Source organism: Dreissena polymorpha, chromosome 7 (assembly GCF_020536995.1).
Source record: "Dreissena polymorpha isolate Duluth1 chromosome 7, UMN_Dpol_1.0, whole genome shotgun sequence".
Classification (NCBI taxonomy): Eukaryota; Metazoa; Mollusca; class Bivalvia; order Myida; family Dreissenidae; genus Dreissena; species Dreissena polymorpha.
The window spans coordinates 9,887,138-9,904,319 of record NC_068361.1 but is presented as its reverse complement, the minus strand read 5'-3'; the positions used below and the strand labels follow the sequence as shown (position 1 = coordinate 9,904,319).

Below are 17,182 nucleotides of genomic sequence, written 5' to 3'. Positions count from 1 at the left end.
ATCAATTCTTAAAACGATATTAATTATTTACCAGCATACATGCACAGGACCCGCGCACAACGCGATATGTGATCCTCCTTTCCATATTTGACGTAAATTATCTAAACTACCTAACGACTAACATATCACCAATTTAAATCGATTTCTTTAAGAAATGACGCAGATATGTTTTAATACAATTCTTAAAATTAGTTTGGTCAATATTGGTCAATATATGGTTACCTTATATTATATGGTTAATCGGATAATGAATAGGGTCAGCGAATGTCGAGTGAATGCTAAAATATATACGACTTGTTTAAAGGTATATACTGAGTATGCGTAAATAATCGGTATTACATGAATCATTAGGGGGCAAGGATATTCACTCGCACTTTGTTGTCGGACTCATTCTGTCACGAAGCGTGCCATGTTTGCATTACAGGCGTCGATTTCTTTATTGACAGGTCGATAATTCCGATAGTGCAGCAAAAGTTTTGACCTTCTAAACGGTACTGCGATACGCAAAACGAATTTCTTTAAGAACATTTTACTAAAACTGTAAATCCACCAGATAGGGTGCTTATACAGTTTTCATTATTTAACAGTACCGAGTTTAACACGAACAAGATTTGTTTAAATTCATAAATCAACAAAATAAATGTCTATTTTTGCAAGAGACGCACATTCCTACAATACAGACCTTTGTTTCTTGGCTATCTGATTGATAATATCAACATCGACATTGACCATATATTCAAAAGCATAGTATAGTCCTTTTTGACAACGCAAGATTAATTCCACAGTGGTTTAACGCGTTATTTATATAATTAACGCCACACACCTTGAAATAAAATACATGTTAATCAATACATATAGATTCTATTTGAAAGTGTGTAAAACTGTCATTGAATCTATAGCCTAGTTAGCAAGTTTGTTTTTTTATATTTTAAAACCAAAAGTAGGATTTCTATACGTATACGTATATTTCGACAAAGACGATTATTTTTAAGTTATAAAGTGCACCATAGACGGATTACTACATTGTAACCACCAGATATATTCTAATTGGCATATATACAATTAAATCTATAGCCTAGCTAGCAAGTTATTTTTTTTTTAATTATTTTAAAACCGAAAGTAGGATTTCAAGACGTATACGTCCATTTCGACTAACACGATTTTTTGTAAGTTTTAAAGCGCAAAAAGACGGATTTCTACCTTGTAACCACCAGATATATTCTAATTGGGATAGATAAAATATGTTTAATATTTATACTTAAATTTACTATGCCTTATAGTTCATTTCAAGGTGTGTGGCTTTAACACGCTTACGTGATTAATTTCTGACCTACTTTATACGTCGGGTTTAACATACATAATGCCATCATAATATGTAATAGGATTTGTAAGACATGAGTATTTTCTCCCTGAACACTTAAGGGATGAAAAACGACAACACTTCCTTTATTGTCACAGATTGGGTTTAAATGTGTATTTATTAATGTTATTCTACTACGGAGTGTTTTATTGTTGATCTGAAATATATTTGACTGTTTGCTTTTTTGTGTTTACATTTAGTCATTTATAAAAATACTCGACAAACAATTCGCCACAAAAACACAAAAGGTTTGGTTTTAACCTCTTTTGCGCTTGTTGTTTATATCTACTTTTGTTAATTTCAAATGTGCTGTAATAAATCTAGTCGATAAACTTAAATTACAATTACAATGAAGACAACACCAAAAATACAATTTTATTCCGATTTTTTAAACCTAAATCACTCGTTCAATTACCGATAAGCTTCCTTTTTTCCCCTTGGTAATTGCATATGGCGAATCATGCAATACTGATACATACATTAGTAATTAAACTGCCTTTAATTTCCGTTTCTACAGTGGAATTCTTTGTAAAATAAAAAAAAGTCAAACTTTCAACAAACGTCAAATCAAACATCCTAAGACAATGGAGAAACTTACCATAATTACCATATGTTTTATTTGCAGACCACATTAAAAAATACTAGTGGTTTAAATAACAATTAATGTTAGAGATCGTACATAACACAGGTAAATAGACAGGCGCAGGAAAGAAGAAAGAAAGAACGACATTGATATATGGACGTTAAAAGATACGTTCAGATCGGTACACAGACGAATAGATTGACAGAAGTGACAGAAACACGATCAAGGCATACAGGCATACAGCAACACAGATATGCAGACGATCGGACATACATGCATATGACAACGGAAATTAAACGTTATTATTTCCCTATGTTCACAGCTTAATCATATCCCTACACTACTAATAAACATATAACAAAATAAAAACTTACATAATCGCATGCGTTTTTGGTTGTGTTGTTGTGTGTATTGATTTTGGATTTTGTATGGAGCCTTGTTCCACTAAGTTCTGGGTTGTAAAACTTGAAGTAAATATGCTATGCATACACGTGTAACGCAATTCATATCGGGACTGATTTATTATTAGTCGTTTGTCTAAATGCTCAGGAGACGCACTAGAATCCATAAATTTTCATATCAAGTACCCTCTTCTAGTCGTAAAGCGATGTGCATCAAGACAACGTTATCACGCTTACGTGGTGAATGAGATAATAAATATTACCCATGTATAGTCACATATTATTGACCGTGGACTGATGAATACATTTCAAGGTTTGTTAATATCTCAAATATTTAGATCAAGGTGTGCATGTTGATAACGCATTTGCGTGGTTGTTTGATGCAGTCTGACAGAGAAACAAACGGCGTAGACTGCTTGAATAATATAAAAGGCCGTCCACGGTTTATCACATTGGTCACTACCAAGCAGAAAATAGAATGAATCAAAAAGAATGGAATAAATTTTCATAACCTATTGACATTAAAGCAAAAAATAAGGTGAAGATGGTTATTAACCGATCACTTAAATTGCATTCGATAATTCGAACAATTGGAATGGAATTTTTATCAAAAGAACAAGAAACACGGAAATGATATTCGTATAGTATATCCCCATCAAAATATGATATTATGAATATTAATTTCCCCATTGCAACACTCAAAGCATGCGAAACTTTAAAAAAGGTACGTATAAAGTACTTTAGAACAGTTAAGGCACTAAACAACTACTTTGGGGAATTTATTTGCAGACTTTTGCAAAAACTTGGACAATTATAAAAGTTAAAACTAACTGGTAAACAAGCATTGTATGAGACTTTTGTAATCAATGTTCAATCTGTTTAAAGTCAGATGACCATTTTATATCAACGCTTGCTTACTCTGAATACGAGTTTTCGATTGGTCACAAGTCAACATCTAGGGGCAAGGCTGTGTCGCAACATTTGTTATTTACTACAAACAACATCAGGTGTCGTATGCTTATGATTCCACACCAGGGCTACCTACTGGTAAGCGATCAAAACTGTCGAAACCGATAATCCTAAGGTCGCTACCTGTAGGCTTACCATTTAATAGTTGGTATCGTAAAGCCCTTCCCACGTGACTATCATCTGGTAAAAACAGCTGGAGTTGTGTTGTCTTTTGTGAATGCACTATCAAGGTAAAACCACAGACCTATCTAAAGTGTATATGTATTCATAAGACTATGGTACAAATGCTCAAATAAAAGATACCCAATTGCAACACACGTTTAAAATTCCTTACATGGTTCGCAAATAGTAAGATGTGTTAATAGCCGTCAATAACTTATAAACGAGGAAATGTGCCACGTGTAATTATTTCTGAAGCGGAAGCCCGACATGTGTGTAAATGAATTCACTGTGTGTAAACAATAAAAGAGCGCCCATGACGCAATGTTGTAGTTTGTGACATTGCTTTTGTAGTGGTCGGCATTGTTTTTGCCGTTGTATATAAGAATTGATCATTGCATATTTACTTTTTATTGCACTCAGTAAAGAAAGCCATGCTGTCAATATCCGTACCACAGGGATATACTCTCTTCCTTCAAATTTTTGCAGATTGAGAATCGTGGTGTAGATGGCTATTATGACCAAAAAAGGACATATTTTTCATTTGCAAAGTTAGAATTTGATTACAGCTCTCAGACCGATGAGTCCACCTACATATAGTACACATGCAATGATTTGAGCCAAATTACTTGGCAATAACAAAACACAACGCAGTGACACATGACCTACGTCATTCATTTACGGTTGTTTAACTTGATACAATTAATAAGATACGTTAAAGGTATTTGACCTGGATTAGATGTACCATGTATTAATCACAATATGTATGTATAGTTAATTAAAGTGTAATAATATGTGCATTGTTTAATTGATATTTTTTTTATCGCGGTTTGTATTGATTTATTATTGTTTAGTTCTCTAATATATGTATTCATGGATAAAGGTGTTATTGAAAACCAATATAAAGTATAGGTGGCATTTAAAGTCTACAACCAGACGACCGAATCGAAATGATGTCTTTTGAGTCTGCAATCAGGTTTCTTTATTCAACGTCTCCGTAACGTCTAAATGAGTATAATTAAAACTGTAAGAGCTTTTTGAAAGACACACAGCGGGAACGTAGTCTGTATACACAGAAGACCCACTGTCCGACTACAGTTTACTTTGATATTCCATCATATGGAGTATAAATAGTGTGCTTCTTTCTATAAAATAGTCGTCCGTATTGTTTTGTGTCAGTTTGTTCGTGCTCGATATAGACATTAGTTTCCTTCAATCTGTTTAAAGAGGCAAACTGTTAACAATGTATGCCGGACAAAGGCTATATAAACTAAGACTGGACATGATGGTGCTTGATCGCTCCCCTGCGTCAAATGAACTAAATGTGTTTGAAATAATGTTGAAATGTTAGCATGTGATTTCAAAAGTCTTAGCCACGGGTAATACCATATGATTTTATCATCTTTAGAATGATGTGTTAAAAAGAATTATTAAACGGTTGTCTCTTTAATAAACGCTCATTTAAATGTGCATGTTTATGATATTAAAAATAATTGCGCTGTGTTTATTATAAGACTTTGGCGTAGCAAAATTTTAATTGAAAGAGGCGACTTTTGTAGAAGTGATTGCAAATCTAACTGCAGTCATGCAATAAAACTTTTATTTAAAACAGTGTACAATGGGTTTTTTAACTAGGTCATCAATAAAACTAGATATGAGTATGTTCAAGAAAGAGGAATATGCAATGAATATAGCATATACATTTAAAGTGGTAAGTTACGTCGATATGCCCCTTTCTATTATGTCCTGACAACAAAGCATACTTACATACTAATTGATCATACAAATACCATTTAAATCTGCTAAAACGTTACATCGATATACTATTTTGCAATCCATGCCTAATTCATGTGTATAATGACGATGTTTAAGGCTTCATTCCAAAGTGCTTTCAAAATTAAACTTAACATACCTCTGTAGTTAATCGCCTTATTAAACTGCGTTTGTATAACGCGTGCAGTTAAGTATAAATTATATTCACACAAAGGGCTTTGCACTAATGCATACTACTTTTAAATGCTAGTCTTAGAAACGACAAGTTTATAGGTGAAAAAGTTTCTTCCTGTGGACACATTCTCCGAATTTAAGTCTGGTTTTTAGCGACTGTTTTTGCTGGCAAATAACTTTGAACGATTGCGAACGTTTTGTAGTCAGTTTGTTTAAAATTGAAATAAAAGAACGAAGATTATGCGCCAGTCAAATGTTTTATCATTGGACAGTGACCGTACTTACCAACCATGAAGAACACAGTGCTCTTTTTAAAACAAATTATTTTAGAAAGAATTGTTCTTACTAATAAATGTTTAAATTCATACTCAAATATTGCAAACATTGATGATATATTTGTCGGTTTAAATGCCTATCTTTTGAAAAGATATACATCGTTAATCCATATCATTTCTATAGAATTTTGGCCAATTAGTGTTACAAAAACACTGACGGTTTTTCAATATCTAACCTTAAAATAATGTGCTTTCGAATCAGAATAATATATATGTTGAATAACTCCAATTGAGTTCCTTTAAATGAACACACGAGTGACTTAATTAATTAGATAATTCGATCATACAGACCATTATAATGGCATAAAACATTTCGGGATAGTGACATGTCTGATCGTTGCATGCAGCTGTATACCGTCTTAAGTTATAAATTTACTTGACACATAAAGCATACACTGAAATTTCTTATCGTAATCTAGGAATGCACACAACCAATGTTAGCCGTTTGCATAAGAAAGCGTAATACGTTGGAATGGTTATAACCATGACGTTCAAACGTACCAGTTACTTTGACTTATCAATCTGATTATATCTATACAATCGATTAGTGTTTGTTTGTATATAATTTACGGGAACTCTGTTGGGCAGAATTAATCTTCGCCGATGTTAATATTACACAATGGTCAAGTTGTTTAATTATTCGAACGAAAACTACAACAGTTAATGAAATTCTCAATGTCTTATTTCATGCGACGTAATTCTTTAATACAATGTTGGGGTTTAAAATGACTCAGAGAAGCATAAATGCTATAAAAAATAAATTGGCCTTTGTTGTGACATGATTGCCACAAACACGGGTAGCTTCTTTCTCAATACAAAGCCTGCGATACACGTGTTTTTTATTCATGTGTCATGTTGTGTGCTGCTCATCCGAGCATTCGGATGTGAAGAAAGCATGAATAATTTACAGCTTAGAACTTAATTTGAAAATGGGTCCATGCAACTGGCAAATCACAAGACAAGCCTGTGAGTAACTTGCAGACTGTTCAGGCGTTTCGCTGGTGTGTTCTTATCTGTATATGCGGAATCAACATTAAGTCCTTTAAAACTTCAAAACATCAAGTCACTTGTTTAATTAAATCTTATTTTCTCAGAGATATCACATAAATAATGTGTATCTTAACGGTAAAAGGTTTAACACTCAAATAAAAAAACAATTATCACGTTATGGTTGTTTCACAAAGGACCTTTTACGGTTGAAACATGTTTGCATGGGTAAAAGTTAAACACGGAAATATCAGTCGGGTCGTTATTAAATGATCCTTAAGACAAGAATTTTGCGCAAATGCGAAGCTTCAGATCATCACTTATCCTATAAACAGATGAAAATCGATAGTATAACAACGGTCGTATAAACTTTACCTTTACACTATCGCTATTTTCAGATCAGATTTGGGTTTTTCAAAAAATCGGAGAATCTGTTTTTGTCAACTACGGAAAGATAAAATCGTCAAAAAATGCGATATTTGATAAGTATTAACAGACAAATGGAGTACATAATAGGATAAATATAATATTATGTGAGTTTTGGATAAAAATCAAGTTTATCATGCTCGGCACGCCTCGCGCTACATCGGTTCTAAGCCTCGCATGATAAACTTGATATTTATCCAAAACTCACATAATATTCTCTATGTACATTCTATGACAGCCTGCACATTCTGTTCGGGAGCTACTCTGGCGAATATTTTATAAAACGCATTTCGCTTGACGTGTTTTATATAATTTACTATAGTTTAAAGTGTGATTGAATTGAGTTATTATTACTGGACCCGATTCATACTTACTCATATTCATATATGAGTAACAACATATAACTTCGGTTACTTTTGTAATTTATGTCATATTTTTACATAGACGACGATGCTCTTTCAATGACTGGATGTTTGCAAACCTGCGTTTTACGCTGTAAGACTTATTAACCCATTTAACCAAATGTGTTATCCAAACCGTAAACACTCTATAAAGTACTTCACAGACACGTTATACCGTGAAACTTATCAGTTAATGTTAAATAGAATTAACTATATATGGTTAACATTTAGGTATTCGTATATCGCGTCAGCGTGATAATGATATCTGCATTTGTATCACTTCACCAGTTGATATGAACATGTATGGATGATAGTTCGTGCTCAAAGATACGGGTACACGATAATTGATGTATAAGATCATGTATACATTATGTTGCAATTAACATATGACATCACGTTTAAGAAGGAATTAAATAATGCCCTATGCAACCAGCACAAACAAAAAACAACGAAAACATCCTGCAAGCAAATCGCACGGTTATCAAGTTTAGTTTTGTTTGCTGCTAATAAGTATGTTCAGGATGTAATGAAGTATTTAAAATTTGAAAGAAATAACGTTTTCCAGGTTCGTAAGTCGGTTTCTCCTATCCGTCCGTCTCCCTGCGTGTCTGTTTTACTGCATGTCAGTGTGTATGCATGTCTTTTTGTAAGTCTGACTCTTCTTTCAGTATGTTTGCCACTGATTTCTATGTGTTTATGTTCTTATATGCGTACCCTATGTATGTCGCTCCTGTGCGTCGGCCTGCCTGTTTAGTTGTATGTATGCAAGGTGATAAGTCACTTTTTATCAATTATGATTAAATATTTGTTCTGAAAATATATGTATTCGAATTATGTTTCTATAGTTCTTCTCATTGGCTATAGCCGACATAATTATCTAAAGATACCGAGAAAGAAAGTTTTCTAAATTTAACCCGTCTTCCATTAACCCTTATTTGATATCGTTATTTGTTTGATTTAAGATAAATGAATCTATTCTGTTCTAAGTATTTGCTTACGATTATCTGATTATGATTGATGTTAATTTGATCATTTAGAGTCCATTAGTCTGTTACGTGTAGGCATGTGCTTCTTGTGAAACATTTTGTTTGATTTAACTAATGTAAATTAAACTAGATATAAGCGAAACCTTGCCAGTGATTTACATTCGGGAGGTCGATACTGAATGTTGTCTTGAAGACGCTGGAACGACCTGTAAATAAACTCTTAATTACAACAACGATTTACATTCTTTGATGTAAGTGATTTAATGTTATTATAATAATCATTATTGATATAATTATTAATATAAAAACAAACTGTTTAATAATAGTAATAATAACAATAATAATAATGATGATAATAATAATAATAATAATTATAATAATAATGATAATACTTATTATTATTCTTATTCTTCTTCTTCTTCTTCTTCTTCTTCTTCTTCTTCTTCTTATTATTATTATTATTATTATTATTATTATTATTGTTATTATTGTTATTATTAGTGCTATTATTTGCATACAATAAAGTGTAAATCGTGTAAAAGTCCGTCAAGCATTTAATGATTTACATAAAGTTTCAACTTGCTGACGTTGGGAGTAAGGATAAAGAATACACTATGTGTTAATATCTAGCGGTCATCTCTAACTACATAAAAAGTTTGCAACAAATCACGACACATCTTTTTTTAAACAAAACTGTGTGCAATTTGCAGCGTAAAGCACAACCGAATAATAATAGTATCACATGTGTATCGTTGCCGTTGAATCATACTAGCTACTTGCACGACAGTCCCGTTATCGCTACTTAAGCGGATTTTCTATGTAGAGAATTATTCGGTTTTCACTAATTCGGTTAATACAGGTTGCATGTAATTCTATTTTTTTCAGGGAATATATTTGATTATCAAGAACGGCGAAGGTGAAGCATTTACACGAAATTGTATATTGTTAATAAATAATTACTTAAGCAGATAACCAGCCAAGCGCGTGATCGTAATGTAATTACCTAATAAATGTTACTGAAACCGATGCATATTGATTATCGGCTGTAGATATTTCTGGTTTAAAGTTGTGATTTAATTTGACCGCGTCATAATCTACCACCAATAAGACAATATTTTAGGAAATATCAATACTTTTAAAACCATTTTTAAAAAAGAAATTGTTTTAAGGCCAATCCTTGGTTAAATAATGTGCTCAAGCCAACATGATCTGATAATTGAAAACACCCACAAACTGTATTTACTTTATAAGCATCCTAATACTTTATTACAGTTTCATGCATAGCTATATATAATATAAATATAAACTATATTAGCAAACATATAGCATACAATGAATGTAACAGTAACCGTTAAAAATCAAAGATCAATTTAACAGCGTTAAATATATTGTCCAATATATAAAGTCAGTCGTGCGCTTGTGGGTATACGGAATCCGTGATAGTGCCATCTATAATCTCGCCCTTTTGTCATCAAGGGCGACACTATATACACGAAGCGATACACGATATTTTGCACGACAGTCGCGGCGACGCACGATATTTTGCGCTACAGTTGCGGCGACGCACGATATTTTGCTCGACAGTCGCGGCGACGTACGATATATTTAAGACGATATATCGCCCTTGTGTATGTAGCCCAAAAGGCGCTATATCTTGTTAAATATATCTTGCATCGCCGCGACTGTCGCGCAAACTAACGTGCGACGCCACGACTGTCGTGAAAAATATCGTGCGTCGACGCGACTGCCGCGAAAAATAGTGTACGTCTCCGCGACTATCGCGAAAAATATCGTGCGTCGCCGCGACAGTCGTGAAAAATATCGTGTTTCGCGTTGTATGTCGTGTTTCGCGTTTAAAGGGCGACGCGCGAAACACGAAGCGACGCATGATATTTTACGTGACAGTCGCAGCGAGGCACGATGTTTTATTATTCAAATATCGCCCATATTATCAGAATCTCGTGTATCGCGGTCTTATTTCAGACCGCGACACTAGACACACGAAGCGATACTCGATATTTTGCGCGACAGTCGCGGCGACGCACGATGTTTTTACTGTTCAAATATCACTGTAATAATATCGCCTGTCGACTGTCGCTTTTTCAAAAATCAGGGGAAACATAAAAGGGATATTTTTACGTCATCAAGCATGTGCATCATGTCGTATATATATCTTTTGATATAATATTATTTTATAATAATGTTTATGTCTGATCAGCAATTAAAATGTATATGATTGATATAGCAAGCTATTATATTCTTATACTTCAATCAGGCCATAAATAAATAATTATCATTACATAAGTATTCTATATAAACGTATATTTGATGATAGGAAAATCGATTGGAATAACGATTTTTAATATTACAATGAGTTCCCTATGTTGAGTTATTAGTTGTTCGATTCTACGGTTCAACGTGCATTACGTGCTTTTTGTTTAAATCTTATTAGTCATGCACAAAAGTAACAGTGTGAACTTTATCTGAATATAATTATATAATAGTCATTTATATTATTTCTGGAACCCTGTTAAGCAATATGAAACAAAAGTTGTGCGCCATTCAAAAGCGTTTTTGTCAGCCAATACTAATATTAGAAAATTGTTGTTTGTACTGTATGTAGTTTTATTTATGCCGATAATTTATTTGATAAAGCATTATAAAAGGTATTTAAAGGGTAAAACAATAACAGCAACAAAATACCGTATATTTAATGTATCAATAGACTGGGCATTAATGTTGCTTGTCAATCATCTAGATAACCTATAAATTATGATTACACATGTACTGAAAATAAATCTTCTGGTTTCATATTGATGTCTTAGTTGAAGTTAAACGTTATCTACTAATCGGCAATCATATTGGAAGTGATAGAGATTATAATGATATATTATCTTAAAATTGATAGAAATTGTACTCCATTGTTCAATTTTCTGAATAGTTTTAAACATATATCCTTGTCAATATCTATATCAAAATTATTATGAAAATTAATTAATTTGTTAATGCTTGAATAATCTTTTATAAGTGTGTCGAGGGCAGCAATTTTGATAATAAATGGTTAAAAATTACTGTAACACCGTTTAACAAACGCGACAGTCGACAGGCAATATTATAACAGCGATATTTGAACAGTACAGATATCTAGCATCGCCTCGACTGTCGCGCAAAATATCGAGTATCGCTTCGTGTGTCTAGTGTCGCGGTCTGAAATAAGACCGCGATACACGATATTAGAATAAAATGAGCGATATTTGAATAATGAAATATCGTGCGTCGCCGCAACTGTCGCGTCAAATATCGTGCGTTGCTTCGTGTTTCGTGAGTCGCCCTTTGAACGGGAGACACGACACTCGAAGCGATTCACGATATTTTTGCGACAGTCGCGGCGACGCACGATATTTTGCGCGAAAATCGCGGCGACTTACGATATTTTTCGCGGCGACGCACGATATATTTAACACGATATATCGGCTTTTTGGTTACCTACACAAGGGCGATATATCGTGTTAAATATATCGTGCGTGGCCGCGACAGTCGCGCAAAATATCGTGCGTCGCCGCGACTGTCGCGTAAATATCATGTATCACTTCGTGTGTCTAGTGTCGCCCTTGATGAAACAAGAGCGAGATTATAGATGGCACTATCCGGATTCCGTACTCAATAATGATGTACATGCATACACTCATACCGTACCAAACAATTAAGAACTGTTAATACCGAAGGATTAACATTTGTGATTCTATAGAAAACAGTGTAAGGATTTGACAGCGTCATGCAAAATATTGTTCAGAATTACAAATAACGTCTTAATCGTAATAAGTTAACTTATTCTTTTTTATATATAACTTTGTGACTTAAATAATTATTAAAGATAACAAATATTATTAAATCTATTCAATCTAGTTTGTATAAATAACATTAGATTCACGAGGAAAAAGTTTTTCGGAACATCTAATAAGAAAACATGGTAACATACAAGCCATGTGAGGTTTAGTAACGAAATACATTAGCATTACAAAATCATATCTAGTTTCAGAAACGCATATATTCTGAAATTATAGATGAGGCACATAACACAATCAATTTAGGTGAGTAATCAGACTAGATGGTCAACGGATCTAACAATACTCAGGTTACCAAACCGAATGCTGATTAAATAGACTGTATATTATGCGTTAAATGCGTCAAGGTCAACTAAATAAATTCAAAATATGCAGCATCAATTTACGTTTACCCCTAAATTGATCAAATATCAATACGTTAACAAAATAAATATATAAGAGAACTGATATCTGTTAAAATAATATAACAAACAGGTAAGAAAGAAACACTGTGTAGTGTTCAATGACATTTGTTAAATCATTTCAAAGCAGTAATATTGAGTCAATATATTTTTCAATAACACTTGAAGTGAAATTGTAAATATGCTGAAACAGTTACAGATAGCATGCTGTTATCTAAATTTGTATGCAATTTGGTGCAGCTCACGTAATTGGTCTGAAACTCATTTAATCAAATTACATTATGGTTTATGTGTCGCTTCTTGAATACGTGCATCACCAGCCTTCACTGTCGTAAAATACTCACAAAGTCACCGTTTTAGTTACGAGTTAAAACGCTGTATAGGCACTAATCAATATTTCAACAACACAAGTCTTCATACAAGGTAATTGTTTTTGAGAGCTAGATATTATCGTTAAGACATACGTTATTTCACCATCGTTTCTAAATAATGCACTGAATGATGACAATGCCATCACACTAGTTAGGAACGATTGGTACCCGTGCTTAAATATTTTAAATCACAAACAACGCAATAGTTTTCACAGTTTTTGTTACCAAATACAGTATTTATGAATTGTGTAAATAGAGCACAGGTCATGGCCGATATTAGATTTTCCTTTTATGTTACATTGTATTGTAAAAGAATACGATATTTTATTTATGTCACTGTTTTCAGATTATTAGCGTTCGGCAATTTCTTTCTGTATATCGTGCGAGAGAAAACGAAATTTTACGAGCAATGTCGATATCGCTTGATATTGTCTGAGGCATTTGGTCTTCTAAACATATTTTTTTCGAGAGGCAATGTCTATGCCTATCGGTGTTTTTATTTTGGTCGAAATATACAACTGTTAAATCGCGCAATGTTCATGTTTCGCATCGATTGCTTTCTTGTGCTTTAAAGTAATATTGTTGGTTTTGTAACAGTATGATGGCAAATAGTATTAGTGTCGCTGTCGTATCATGTTGGAGTTAGGTAGAGGTTAGTGTATTCTAGAAGGTCCTCAAATAAAAAAGGATAAAGCACTATGTATTTTCCACAATTTCCCAATTTAAGAGGTAGAATACGTAACGTAATGGTTTCTAATGCAGACTTTTATTCCCCACAAAAAGTACATTTTTAAACTTAATATTAATTTTTGAGAAAGCTTTTGATGATGTTTTCGTTCAGTGCATAATAGCTATCCCGATGCATGACCTATGGACAGGTTGCCGAAGACAAGATGTTGAATGTGGCGCTATTTTAAGATCCTGGTCTATGGTCTTTTTAGATTCGCTTTATTTTCCCTGAATGTATTTTTAAACATTAAAATAGTACATTATAGGTACAATAAAGTTATTTATATTCAGCACATTTGTATAATAATTGGGCGCAATCAATATGCCAAATGGGTAAAGGCTGAGCCTTAAAGCTAGCTACAGTTAAAATTTATCCGTATGTTACCTATAACGCAACCTCTTTCGGACAAACAAAGAAGCCAGTTTAGATCTCCAAGAGTTTCAAGAATACTTCGGCATTTCGTATCGGTTTTTATTATTCATTTATTTCGTTGTTGAGCATCACAATTTAGCTTTTCTGCAAAATGTGATTTTAATAGTAAATACATGTATTTGTAAGAATGCTAAACCGCATTCCTTTGTTCGATCTATTTTTAGCACTAGCAGCACGCGTGCTTGACCTACTTTGATGCACATAAACACAGAAAAACTTGGTCTATGTGAATTTGTTTCATTTCGAATTGCTGAGGGATTCTTTGTTATGATGTCTAATACTCTTACTTTGGGTCACTTTTGTACTAAGCGCCTAGCGAGATGGTGCGTACAGAACAGTTGTTCTAATATGAATTTTGATTCACAGCACATACAAGTTTATTGGCATGGCGTCGGAGGGGCTACAATTATGAACCCAGAAAAACCCAAGTCTGTCTGGAAAGATGCTTACCTTGTCAGTGAATTTAACATCAATATTGTTTTCCTTGATATAGGCAGTAATGACCTTTGCAGTATGATGGTTGCTCCAGCAACATTGGCAGATACTATTTTTGCATTTGCATCCTGGCTTATACAGCAGGACTGCAATCGTGTCATTATAAGTGAAATACTTCACCTGAAACACAGAACATCGTATAATGCCAGGGTTGATGAAACCAACCAACGTTTGCAGTGTCTTTGTGCAAACTAAGAATCTGTACATTTCTGAAGCTTACTTGCAAAAACTTTAACAGACACTTTCAGCAGGAGTTTGTTTCACCAGGTGGCGTGCATATTGATTCAATGCTTGGCATGCGAAGGTATTATCGTTCTGTTAGAGGCGCAGTCTTTGTCAGCTCATCGTCTGTGACTGTGAGTCTTTCAGTACAGTGTTCAACCATATAAAATGTGCACTATTTGTTTGCCAATATATTTATTCTTGAGTATACACGTTTCTTATTTGAGTATCTGGTTTAACACTTGTGCTATACTTGCTGCTTTATGGAACCAATACCCATTGGTTCTTGTGTAAAACTGTGTCCTATGTTACACCTGACATTTTTCAGTATCTTGATAGATACTTGTGTCCTAATTGACACGTAACTTTTTTCAGTATTCTGATTGATACTTGTGTATACGTGTGTCCTAGTTGACACGTAACTTGTTTCAGTATCCTGATTGATACTTGTGTCCTATTTGACACGTGACTTATTTCAGTATCCTGATTGATACTTGTGTATACTAGTGGCCTAATTGACACGTAACTTATTTCATTATCCTGATTGATACTTATGTATACTTGTGCCTTATTTGACACTTAGCTTACCTCAGTATCCTGATTGATACTTGCGTATACTTGAGTCCTGTTTGACACTTAACCTATATCAGTATCCTGATTGATACTTGTGTCCAATATGAGACTATTTCGCCACATATCCCGTTTTAATACTTTTAGCAGACAGTATACATGCTCATACAGTAAACACTTAATTGTTTGCATAACTGATTGAAGATGTTTAATGATTAAACGTGTCATGTTATCGGCATATGCACAGATGCTATCTATAATCGAGTGCAGTGCATGCATCCTGCCTGTTCATTTGCGTCTGTTTCAGGTTAGTATGCCTAAAGCAACGCCTACCACTGCCAAGTCCGATAAGAAGAAGGCTACTTCACCGCCAAAGGCATCGAACCAGGCGACTGAAGTGGATCAGGGGAGTGACAGTGAACAGGCGTCCGAAAAATTAACAAAAGAAGATGGGGCATTGGTGACCTCAGACAACAATGCAGGTGTTAATTTCGGACTTTTCTCTACTGTACACTCCCAAATTGATGTGAAAATGCGTGAAGCAATTTGAACAAAGAATATATACATTTAAGTAGGCTAATCTTTGAACATCAAACCACTTAAACCACAGTCATTAAACGCAGTGAAAACCAGACAACAACTTCAGTTAAAGAATCAGCCCCTTAGTCCATAACAAACATTATCACATGGTGCCGTGCTTTTCAACGTTTTGCGGATGTTTACGTTTCCAAATATCCTGAGGAGGCATAAGGCCTGTTCCTATATATGTCCATTACTGAAGACCTCGCCCAAAACTCGCCGAACTGAGTCACATATGACATTAAATTCAAGCAGCTGAAGGCACAGCAGCCAATTTCTGGGGGAACCCTGCACACAGAGACATTCTTTTTTGCTCTTTAAGACACATTCTCACTCTAATTTTCGTCCCTTTACTTCCAACACCAGAACTCCAATGCCACCCTACATCATGCGCCGAACAGGCTATTGTTGGGATTTCCAACAGAAATAACATCAGTGTGGGAACTGCGATCAATCACATGGCGTAGACAAATGCTACCAACCTGTCAGGCCCTTGCATGCAACCAACGTTAGCACACCAACTGCAAATTTCAAAAGAACAGCCAATAAAGCCCAAATTTCACATTCAAAATCAATTTCAATTACCTTCGACCATATCGGCTGACAAACTGTTTTTTTTTTGTTTTTTTTTTATCTTTTTTTTTTTATTCAATATCATACATACAATGTAAACATGTATATGATCATACAGCATAGTGATTGTACAAAGCAATAAAGTTCAGACATGTTATACAAGATATGCTAATATATATTTTTTAGAGAGAAAAGAAAAGAACAACAGAGGAATAGTTATGAAAAAAAGGTGAATTGCATAAAGTCGGAAGAAAGCATACTGGACTTGTGTGTTTTGTTGTATATTCACAATGATCTTGTCAGATTGAAAAAAATATATAAAAAAATAAACAAAACTATTTTAGAGAGATAAACTAACATTAGAATGAAATGTATATAAGTGGACAAAAACATTATGAGAATTTAATCCG

The 17,182-nt window shown here is 33.9% G+C and overlaps 1 protein-coding gene across 50 annotated transcripts in view; it reads left to right on the top strand.

The window, feature by feature from the left end:
* Nucleotides 1-8,581: 8,581 nt before the first annotated feature.
* Nucleotides 8,582-17,182, top strand: part of LOC127838915 (uncharacterized) — a 64,438-nt gene continuing 55,837 nt past the window's right edge. For all 50 annotated transcript variants that reach the window (XM_052367061.1, XM_052367054.1, XM_052367053.1 and 47 more), the window contains exons 1-2: nucleotides 8,582-8,805; nucleotides 15,928-16,102. In XM_052367061.1, the coding sequence (XP_052223021.1) occupies nucleotides 15,934-16,102 (169 nt within the window). In that variant the 5' untranslated portion in view covers nucleotides 8,582-8,805; nucleotides 15,928-15,933. The remainder of the gene's footprint in view (nucleotides 8,806-15,927; nucleotides 16,103-17,182) is intronic.